This window comes from Momordica charantia, assembly GCF_013281855.1.
Source record: "Momordica charantia cultivar OHB3-1 chromosome 2 unlocalized genomic scaffold, Mcharantia_2.0 BLBB01000002.1, whole genome shotgun sequence".
Taxonomy (NCBI): domain Eukaryota; kingdom Viridiplantae; phylum Streptophyta; class Magnoliopsida; order Cucurbitales; family Cucurbitaceae; genus Momordica; species Momordica charantia.
In genome coordinates this window covers 13,082,750-13,094,723 of record NW_028275160.1, presented here as the reverse complement: position 1 = coordinate 13,094,723, position 11,974 = coordinate 13,082,750, and the positions used below count along the sequence as shown (strand labels likewise).

The following is an 11,974-nucleotide window of genomic DNA, read 5'->3' as shown; positions in this document are numbered from 1 at the left end:
CCTCGACTTGGATTAGGTTCGATTTAACCGAAAGATATAATGCAACGAACCTGGCTTTAACACAGGCTTCGATCTCGACTTAGATCGCGTTTGATTTAACCGAGTGATATAATGCAATGGACGTGACTTTAATACAGGCTTTGACCTCGACTTGGATAGGGTTCGATTTAACCGAATGATAAATGTTTGATCACAAAAATGACCAAGCTTGTGACCTCGGCTCGGACGGAAGGATAACCTTGAGGATGAGCTGAGATGTGCTGAGTAGGAGACCTGCAAAAGAAAACACTCTGACATCCAAGTCAGGAAGAATCTGAGCTGTATTCGAGGGAAAATACAGTGTTTGCGTACCTGGGATAGAGGCAAATGATTTCTATATATAGGCATGGTCTCCGATAGGATTCCCCCCAAGTGCTCAACGACTTTTTAAGGCAAGCGTGGACCACGGCATGCTGTCGTAGAGTTTGTTGGAATAGGATCAAAGCACATATAAGTCGGTTCAAACAAAGAAAGGGAACGACCAAAGGAGATATGGGTCGGCTCGGCCATAACGGACGTTGGCTCGGTAGATAGTCGAAATACCGAGGTGATAAACTTGGCTTCACAAACTTAAAACCACACGTATTTGTCTCTTCCAATAAGGATGTGCCACGTGTGAGGTAGAAAACTAGCTCCAACAGATTAAAATGCAATTTCTCATTTTAGGAGGATTAAACTTGCCTAAATGCATGAGATGCACACTTGACGCATGACGATAAGACTAACAAAAACCACATGTTCATGCGAATACGAACTTCCAATGGCAGTATGCAGTATTTATATCTGAGCGAGAGGTCAGACCAAACCAATTCATCCAGACAACCGACACTACATTACGTATGTAGCTGTGTAGGTGAGGCGTCGGTTGGTCCTAGAAACGACCGCAGCGACGTGAGGAGTTAACGACTAGAATGCCCAGAGATCATAAAGAATGGGATAGGAATGGAGCCAGTGGAAAGTTGTACTCATATTAAATTGCATCCCCTTGTAAACGAAAGAGCTCCTGCCAGAAATAGCTAATGAAGATCGGGTACCCTATCGTTGATAATTGAGTGTGGCCTATCAACTAGCTCTAACTCCAAAGGTCGAGGTAAAGCTAAAGAGATCTGTAGGAGGCTCCACGGGAAGCTGCTGCGCAACCTCTGGCGCAACTATATCCTATGATTGATGGGTGCATATACAAATGTGTATTGCCCCAATGTCATGAATGATAAGCAGTGATGATTTTTCTTAATTAACTTTGCAGAGCGAGAATGCAATTGACAATGTATATCATGATAAAACCATGCAATTGAAAAAGAAAATATATATATATATATATATATATATTTAGCTTAAACCAATTATTTTACTGTGTATGCATGATGCAATAATGTATACGCCTTCTGAAAGCTAGATGGTTGCAGCATGTATGCATGATACTCATTTTGTTTTTGCTCAATGAAATGTGATTATGAATGAACAATGCATGATACTTAAATTTTCATAATCTAACCATGATATGAAAACAATTTATTTTTTGAAGAATATATATGCAAGTGATGTGAATGCATGATTTGTGAAAATATGGTTGAGAGAACAAGAAGTTTTTCCATATTTTGCAAAGATATTATCTTTTATCTACTCTCATCCCTCTTATTAGCAAATATTTAGCAAAGGAAAACAATAATGTCGACATTGAAGGAAACTTGTCAACTTTTTTTTATTTTTTTTATTTCTTTTGGTTTTTTTTTAATGAATGCCTTCACTTGATGAGAGATGTATACATCAAGGTAATTTCTCAACCATATCAGGCTTGGTGAGTTTCTTTTGTAGAGGTAACTCGTGTGCCAGTTTAGAGAACAATCAAAGGTAACTCATAACATTATACATATTGATTGATTAAACTACTTTATAACTTCGGCCTTATAATTGATAAGAAGGTCGGATACGAGACAACGAATTCGAAATAGGAGCAAGTGGGAGTGGAGATCATGATTTTGCATTAAAGATTAACAATGAATGAAAGTCGACAAACTTCCCTTTTCTAGCCGCATGTTATTTTTCACCGAAATGTTGTTGCGGTCCACTCTTGAATTTAAAAGACTTACTTTTTAGCCTTTTCTCTGAAGTGCAGTTGATGCAGTTCAATTTTGAATGCAAAGGACCTCTATTTTCTCAAAGTGTAGCTCTTTATGGATATTGTAGAGTACACTTTGTGAATGTTGAAAGACTTCTCAAAATTGAAAGATTTTGTGCAATGTAACAATCTCAGTTTGAATATGGCCTTTGTCTCAAAGCTTTGTACAATGCAGCTACCATTTTGCCCCAACGTAGCATTTCTCGACTTTGCCCCAGTTTGAAAATTTGTAAAGAGGACCTTGAAGCTTTTGAAACTGTAGTTGTTGATCTATATTAATTGCCCCAATCATTGAACTAAAGGATTGTCACGGCCTTTTTATCTTTATTTTTTTCTTTTCTATTTTTTCTCTTTTATTTTTTTTTCTTTTTGTCGGACATAATCTTTTTTATAAACAAAATAGAGTGCAATCACATATAAAAAATTTGATCATGCATAGTCGCCTCTAACTGCTGTTCCAAATTATGTCTTTGCTGTTGCTCTAGTAAAAACTGCTCTCAAACGAAACTCATCAAAAGAGACTGAGATCTTAGGACTATTTGTCAGGTCACTAACTTCCAACTCTCAAAACTATTATCCTTAGTTTTGGAATAACTTTTACTCAAAAGAAGAGGAGACAAATGATTGAGATATGAGAACAATACGAAATAGAAAGTGAAAGAAGGAAGTCAAAGTAGGGAAATTTTGAGCAACAACAAGTACCAATTCATGAAGCAGTTAATCATAAGAGTCCAGTGTTATTTTATTACTTTTAAAGTTCTCAAGGTAACATTAGGTGGATAATTTTGGACATTTACTATGCAGTTAGATGTGGCAGACTTAGTAAAAGACTTTTATGGTAAGTAGACAAATATTGATATTCATTACAAAAATTGTATGCGACGGATTGAGCAAATGATTTTTTACAGTAAATGGTCAATCCTCAATGTTTACCATATTTACCACATATCTGGTTGGTAGCTCAAGGTAGGCTAGTCTAAAAGTTGGCTAGGCTCGGTTTTACAAAGAATGAACAGTTATGGATTCTCATCTGAAAGGACATTCCTGCCCTAGCATGAAATTTGGTGGTTTGTTGGTTACCACGAATAGGAAGGCCAAGATATTTGAACCAAGGATTTGACCTTACTACAAAGCTTAGAGAAATATCTTGTGAAAAGGGGGGTAAAATGGTTGAGTACAAGCTTTCTATCCCACTGAAGATATTAAAGGCATTCATCTTTTTTCACCTTTTTTCCATTTTCTTTTTTTTTCACATTTTTCATTTTCCTTTTTCACAACTTTTTCATTTTTCATATATTCTTTTTGTTTCATCGAAGTGACTTACTATAATTGCTTTATGATTCTTGCTAAGGTCTCAACTAACAAGAGTGATAAGAGTATACCTTATAAAAACTATTATTGAAAATCTCAAAACATGTAATTTTATTTTATCCAAAAGATTGTCAAAGAATTTTTTTTATTTAACAAATTATATGATATGAATGATGCATGGGTGAATGTATGATTTTGACTTTTTCTTTCTTTAAGAAAAATAGTCTGATTTCCACATACTCACATTCTTTTTAAGATCAAATCTAAGTAGATTAGAATTAAAAGCTTCAACTAAATTGTTAACTTGAGAAATGCCCCAGCTAACAATATTCTTCAAAACATTGAAAAATTTCCTGACTTGCTCCTGGATTTTATCAATATTTTATCTCAACTTCTTTAGTTCAACATTTTGAATTATCCTCACATGCTTTTAAATCCCATCTCTCATCTCATTTAGCTTAAAATTTGATTTTTCATGGCTCGTCTCAATAAACTCTAATTAACAAATATTCTCTTCCGTATTTTTCCATGTATTCTTAGAATGAAAAATATGTGGTTGTTGAGCTATTTTCTCTAAAGACAGAAATAAAAGTTTTTGATGATGATATAATGGAGAATGCACAAAATTTAGATTTTTTTTTAAAATAGAAATTGATATGCATGAGATGATGTTATGCCAATGTTGGATATAAATTATGGGGAAATTTTTGAAATGATTATGAACATGTGATCAGATGAAATTGATATGCATGAGATGATGTTATACGAAATATAGACCTTATATATATATATATATATATATATATATATATATAAACAGATGAAAGGATGCATGAGAACGATAGATGTTTTTTTTTTTATTTAATTTATGTCATGGACATGTGGAATGATGTATGGAAGATATATTTTTTTAGTTTATGATAGAGTTTTTTTTTTTAGTTTAATTTTCCTTACAGGAAGAAAAAAAACTCATTTAAATATGTTACAAAGTTCCTTAATGATATGATACATATTTCATGCAATTATTATTTTTTTTAACAATATTTCACGCAATTATTAGTGCATGCAAATGCAATACTAGACTCTAACTCACCCTAAAAGAGAGACACGAATATGCATGACATTTAATTCTAGGGTTAAGGTTTAACTCTTAAGTTTCGGATCGAAAAATGAATGAATTTGAAAGTTTTTGGTGGGCCTACATAGGAACATTTAAAATCTCTTTGAAAGGCAACACTTCTAAATTCATTTAGATGTAGGCTAAATATGTGACTCAAAAAAAGTAAAATAAATGTGATTTAGATGCATGTTGATAACAAATAAATAATTAACAAATGGGAGTAAATAAAAGGTAAATAATTTTTTATGTTTTCCCTTTTTATTTTTAAAAACTGGTTCATTTTAAAACTCCAAATCAGCCCTATTTTTTTTTATTTAAAAACAATATGTCATGAACAACATAACAACTCACATAAAATGCAATATGAATATGGTGTGAAGTTATGTACTAATGCGTCATAGAGGATAATGACCCCTAAATCTTTCCATCTGCTTTGACGGTATGGTTGACTTGAGTGGAGAATTCCATGCGCCTGCACGGGAACCGAAATTTCACAAAAGTCACACTACTCAATCTCTGATCTAATCATAAGGGTAAAATCTGGGTAGGAAGCTTGTGAATTTGTGTTAGATGCATGGATAATGCAAACTTACAAAAGCAAATAATTAAAAGACAAATGTGCAATAAAAAGGAATGGACCAAAATATTTTAATAAGAGATAGTAAATGGCAAAAATAAATGGCTTGACTCTCAATAGTCTCCAATGGAGTCGCCAAGCTGTCGCAACGTCATCGCGATGCGGAGCGGCCGATGGCATCCCTTGAATGGTTTCTTTTGAGATAACGGTTTGGAGTCGCTACCAATCATCTACGATGTGTGATTGGTCACATATTTAAAAAACTTAGTCTGCGAAAACAGATTGTTGGTTCGGGAGTCGACTGAACGTAGGGAAGCTGTTAACACCCTACGACACCCGTTCGAAAACGGTACCACATTTTGTCAAAAACTATCCTATTATTTTATTTGGTCCAAAAAAATATTTTTTGTTTTATTTAAATGTCTCATACTTTATTACTTTATATTTACTATAAAATATGAACTAATAATTATGAGTGGCACGAAGGTCATTAGAAAATTTTATCATCTCAGAAATATTGGAAGGTTTCAATTTCGGTCATGGGAGTTTTCAAAGTAATTATTTAGTAAAAAAAATGATAAATAAAAATTTATATTTTCAAAATTAGGGCACATTGAGACATAAATGTTGACACTCAAGCTTCTTACCACTATACCAGGACCTAAAGGTGTAAATATTATTTTCTTTTAAAAAACAAATCTTTTAATTTATTTTTAAAAACTAAAAAAATGAAAATTTTTATTTAAAAAAAATATTCTATTTATTTGGAGTTTGAAATTCGTCTTTTTTAGGAGAACCATAAACTTATTTAAAAAATCTCTTCACTTTTTTAAAACTTATTTAACAAATCTTTTATTTTAAAAACAAACTATTACTTAATTTGTAATTTGACATTCATTTTAACTTAAAACAAAATTTATTTAAAAAGAATTAATTTCTTTATTTTAAAACAAAGTCTTATTTTCTTTTAAAACCTTCCATTTACTTTTAAAAAAAAATTCAGATATATATAAATTACCGCTGAGCTCTGCTCACTTTGGTTTTACTTTATTACATTTATTTTAAAAACCAAAACAAGACCTTTTCCTATTATCCAAAAAGAAATTTAAAAGATAAAAAATAACTTTAATAAGCTTTTATTTTAAAATTCACACTTTTTTTTATCACTTTGTAATTTAAAACACAATTTACTTTTAAAAATCTTTTATTCTTTTTTTTTTAAGAAATTTATTTAGTGAAACTTACGTTCAAAACAAAATCCTTTATTTTAAAAAAGGAACTTTTCAGTTTATTTAAATTTAAAAAGATTAAAACTTAAAACAAACCTTTCCTTTTAAGTCCCACCTTGAATTACAATAAAAAAAAATCTTTTCGTTAAAAAGAAATTTCATTTATCGAAATCTTTTATTTTTCAAAAACACGTTTAAAACATATTTTAAAAGGTTTTATTTCTTATTTTGAAAAGTTTTGTTTATTTTTTTGTTCGGAGGACAAGTTTTGTTTATTTAAAACAAATCATTTTAAAAAAAAAACATTTTTTTTTTCGAAAGGAAGAATCCGGGATATTTCACGATTTTTTTTAAACATTTTTTTAGAAAAATGAAGTATGTACAGTATCCTTCGTATTAGGGTGTACCTGCTAGCAGAACGTGAAGTTGGCATCAATCTGGGTTCGTCCGAATCTTGCTTCACTGGAGTTCTATTGTGTTGATGCCAAAGTTCGCGGGTTCGTCGCTGGAGTTTATCGTAGAGTGAGAAAGGGGGAAGGGTGAGAGGTAGAAGATGAAGAATGAGAAAGAGAGAGTGGTGAGATGTAGAAGATGAAAAAGAAGGTAACTCTTTTTAAGTGAGAGGAATAAAATTATTGAGTTTTTCTAAGTGGCCAGTACTTTGCCTTCTCTGTTGTGTGTGTTGCCTATGTTTCGTTCCGTGTGAAACCTTCCCTTGGCAGACTTTGACGAGTGAAAAGAGGAAACAAAATCAAAAATCAGTTTTAGTAAAAAAATCCTTTTTTAAAATAAAAACAAATCTTTTTATTTAAAACAAATTTCTTTATTTAAAATCAAATATTTTTATTTATTTATTTTTATTTTAATTATAAATCAAATTCTTTTAAACTTAAAAGTATACTTATGTTATTTTTACCAAAACAATTAAATAAAACTTAATAAAATAAATAATAATAATAAATAAATAAATAAATTTAACAAAAGAGAGCCGAGGGTGTCTGCAATCGGAATCTTCAACTTGTCTACCAGCTGGGAGAAGAGTCGACTAGAGGAACTACCTCTTCGTTTTCCACCCTTCGTTTGACTTTAATTATCATACCCGGAGCTGAGAATCCGACAACGGAATTCAACGCCAAGGCCAGTTCCGCTAACTCTCGGACTTGTGCCGTTTGCATGGCCAGTGTCTCTTCCACCCGATTCTCTGCTATCTCGGTTTCCACTTCCATGTCCGTGGATGAGGAGTATTCGAAGTTCCTTACTCTTGCAACGATGGCGGATAGTAAATTTCTCCTCTCAGTGGTAACAAAGCCCCTTGTGTTTCCGTGTTTGAAAACTGGGTCTTTTCGTATCACAAAGGGTGATGGTTGGCATTGGTGGATTAGGGTTTGGGTCAGGGTTGAGAGTGCCCCCATACTCGAGGATTTAGCCAATTTGCAAGCCTCAATAAGCTGGGCCATTTTCATCATTCACTCAACCACAAAACTTCAGCCCTTATTACTGGGTCCACCCCGTTTTGGAATGTGCTTGCTTATCAACACGATAATCAGCGACAGTTCCTTCTTGCTTCACCGCAAAATAGCAATTCCAGCCCTTTACACAGTGCTGGTCCTCCACTCCAATTTTCTCATTATTCAAACTAAGCATGAAAACATAAAATTCTCACTCTGCCAGCCACGCCCATTAATGATCTAACTAGCTGTCGACATGTAAAATACCACTTCTACCCCTACTTGTATACATCCTGATAAAGCGTACCAAAAGCATACAAAAACAAAAAGCAGAGAGACCAACCTAAAAAAATGGGCTCCAATCCAAAAAGAACGACAATCGTCACATCACTGATAATAACAAATTAACTCAAAAACCAACCCACTAAGAAGTATGAAGCAGTAGAGTGAGGCTTAGGAGCAAAGCATTAAATGTAGAGAAGATGATGAAGTAGAATAATCTTTGCTATTTATGTTCAACACTGGTGTTTATCCTTTAAAAAAACTCATGATTAATACAAGGACAATAGATACTGATACACACATCAAGGCCATAATTTGGCCTCTCCCAAAGAATGGATGAAAAGTAAGGGGCAAGAAAGAAACAACTTCCTGTAACTCTCAATGCACTTTCATTTCCCTTGAAAATAAAAGAATGATGTTCAAAGAATTCAAGAAACAACACGGCCGAGGAAGAGGATACGCAACAAGCCAGACTCGATATTACCATTCTTTGTCACTGAAGGATGGCTTACTCTCCGACGTTAATAAATTCACGTCGCTCCATCCTCGGCATAAGCTTTTCTCAGATGTTAGCAAATTCTTGTTAATCCACTCTGCATAAGTTTTAGAGGAGACGGTTACCTCAGTTTTGAAAAAGATGAACTCACTCTTCAGAACCGAAACCGAAAATGATTCTTTTGAGAGTTTATTTTTGCAGGTCGAGATAAGCAACTTACTTGTATATGTTTTGGTCATTTGGATGGAAAATTATATTCATAAAGCAGGTAGGAGAGCAAAATTTCATTCCACACATCAGGCACTCCGGGTAGACACCAATGACTGCAATCCGGAACAGATGGATTAGCGCTCCATTTACCGACATGTGCATCGCTTCGGAAAGCAGACATGGAAGTTATGCGTAAAACATTAATGGGAGCTTTCATATTCTTTGCCACCTCTAATATGGTGTCGGAAAATATGCTTCTGTCCCTTCCATTGGCTTCAGTCACAGGTTGATCGGTAACAGTGCAATATTTGAAAGTGTGGTCCCTGATGCATGAATAAAGCAGGTCAACAATCAATTAAAGATTCAGATCAAGCACCTAATTTACATGATGTTGAATCTATGTCAAGCAAATTGCAAACTAATGCCCTATCACAAGAAATTATCAAAGATCAGCCATCAACTTTTATAACAGAGTTTTGACATATCAGTTTCTCGCCTTCGATTGGGGCAGGTTGACTAAATTCTCCATTAATCCTCCAAACCTTTTTACCAGTGTTGAGGAAGCCCTTCATTCTTGCTGAGTATTTCATCAAGATGACATATTCTCTCTACATGACTTCACTTGCCATCGAATATCTAATTCCATTAAGAAACTGCAACTTGTTGACGCTTTTACAGTCAGTGAATTACTAACATAAAAGCTAACTAGACCAGACTCCGTAAAGGCTATAAGTTTGATTAAAAAACTGCAAGTAGCAAAATCAAATGCATCAAGAATATTTTCGACATTCCAAACTTGGGAGAGTTGCCAACCTGAAGACACTGAATTTCATGATATAAATACATCAAATGCATCAAGAAAACATCATTTAACAAGATAACTTGCCTTAAATGCACCTAATAAATGCATCAAGAAAAATTCATTTCCAGTTCTTCAACCCAATTTTGAGAAAATTACATTAATTCAAGAAAAAAAGAACACATACTTCCAATGTGATGGCTCGAAAGTGCGAAAGAAAACACGGGTTCTGTTTGTGTTGATATTTTTCTCAATCCAGGATGCCCATGTGCGAACAGCTACTTCAAAAGCTGTGGGAATTGACATTCCAAGTTTTAGAGAATTTCCAACCTGAAAATAGCAACCACTGTCCAACAAACCTTTAGAAGCCTTCAAGAGGTTCTAAAGATGGTAAGATTATTTATGTCATATGAACCAAAACAAAAAAATTGTAAAGATCGCAGTTTTCTGTTCTCTCTGTATAAACACAAACCCTGCTTCTAAACTTTGACTTTTAGTGCATGAGACAATCATGGGACTCCCAATGTGTGGAAAAATGATGCGTAATTTAATGGTAAGTTTCGGGAAACTAGAATCTTCTTCACACCCATATGCCCGCTTCCCCTTATCATTCTCCCTTTACTTTAGTCAGGAATGCATGTTTTACACACCAAGGATTATTAACCTATGATATCCAAGGACAAGCTCTAATCTGACTGTTGGATATCGAAACCATTTCACATAAATAATCATTGTGTGGCAGAGACCTAAATCTCAAATAATCAAACCAAATACTGAATAAATCTTGTCCACAGATCAAATGGTCTTTTTACGCTCTTACTCTCTTGCATGTGCACAAGTGAAACAAAAATTTCAAGGTTCATTTTCTTTCGATGCTAGAAAAGAAAAACTCATCCTCGCTTTAGTAGAAAAAGCCACCATGCTTCTTTCATGACATTGAAAATTATAGTTATTCTCTACTCTTAAAGTTGCAGTGATATAAATCATATCAGAAAGTTGATATTAATTTCAAACAAACATCACAATACGAAAAGGGAACTTACGATTCGAATAACTTCCCGGGCACCCACCAGTGTCCAGTGTTGAACACCAAAACATCTGAATCTATCCACCGGCTGCTAATACTATCAATCTCATCCAATTTAAGGGCTGAGCTCACTCTCTTAGGTGCATGTTTTGGCATCTGACCCTGTTGCACAAGGAAAACCGAGCGGAAGAACTCAACAGTGAAGTTAAACGAACTAAACCGAACGCCTAAGTACCTAATCCGTTTTGTAATCTTATTCCCATTCATTTCATAAACAGTCCTTTTATCCGCAACCCCACTCATAAGCAAGCAAATCAATGATTCCCACTGCGTTCTACTCATCGAATCTCCAACGAAAACAATCCTTTTGCTCCGCAGCATTTCCAGTACATTCCGCACATCAAGCTTCGGGACATCACAATCCACGGGTTTCCACCTCCATTTCAGATAGTTCTGATCCACCCTACCATTACCTAAGCAATCAAATCCTTTCTCAGCAAAAGGGCATTCTGTAGCATTGTAAAGCGGATAACTATCATCCAAAATCCAGCTTCCTTCATACACATTGCAGCTCCCGTTCATCGAATAATTCGATTTCCGAACACCATTATCATGAGAAGACAGAGCAAAACTTGGGAGCACATGAAGATAAGCAGCAGTAATCACTACAAGAGATGAAACCAGAAATCCAATGACTACGAACACATGATACCAGCGAATGATCCACCCCACACGACTCCTCGGGCTTGCAGAACTTAAACCCCTCCTACTGAATGAAGCACTCCGATTAAACGACATAGTTCTACTCAAATTACTCATCATCTCAACCATCGTGCTTAAAGATTCAGAAAATTTCCTTCCAAACTAACATTGATCGAGTCCTAGCCTAGAACCAGCGTAAAATCTAAGCACAAAGCTACCATCTAACTGTTCCATAACGCATTAAAGGAAATAGTCGAAGTGCGAAATGAGGGTTTCTTCATAAGTGGGAAAAAAATGGAACCCCAAATGCAGAAACCGGCGGATTTTCGCCAATTTGAATCGGAAGAAAAAGGAAATCATGCAGCGGGGGAGTTGTGTTGGAAGTTGCAGAGGCAGAGAAAATTTACCTTCAGATTCCGTTGAAGGATCTTGGCGGAGAGGAGGAAAATGGGAAGATTTGGGAAACTTCCAGAATGGAAATGTCGGTATTTGGAAATGGAAGAAGATCGAAAGATGGTCGAGAGAAGCAAAAACACCAACCGAGACAGGGAAACAGCAACAACCAAAAAAAAGGGCAAAAAAATTAGATGAAGAAAAAAAAAAAAAAAAGTGGAG

General features: G+C 34.6%; 1 protein-coding gene across 2 annotated transcripts; it reads right to left on the bottom strand.

Moving 5' to 3' along the window:
- Positions 1-8,329: 8,329 nt before the first annotated feature.
- Positions 8,330-11,974, bottom strand: TBL7 (TRICHOME BIREFRINGENCE-LIKE 7). Of its 2 annotated transcripts, XR_002602455.2 has the most exons (5): positions 10,674-11,974; positions 9,818-9,976; positions 9,061-9,154; positions 8,842-8,944; positions 8,330-8,718 (listed from the first exon to the last, which is right to left on the bottom strand). XR_002602455.2 is itself a non-coding variant. In XM_022295176.2 (4 exons), the coding sequence occupies exons 1-3, from the start codon at positions 11,486-11,488 to the stop codon at positions 8,857-8,859; spliced, it is 1,272 nt and encodes a 423-aa protein (XP_022150868.1). In that variant the 5' UTR covers positions 11,489-11,965; the 3' UTR covers positions 8,330-8,718; positions 8,842-8,856. The 2 variants fall into 2 exon arrangements, 1 of the variants encoding a protein (XP_022150868.1); XM_022295176.2 differs by having other exon boundaries at positions 8,842-9,154; positions 10,674-11,965.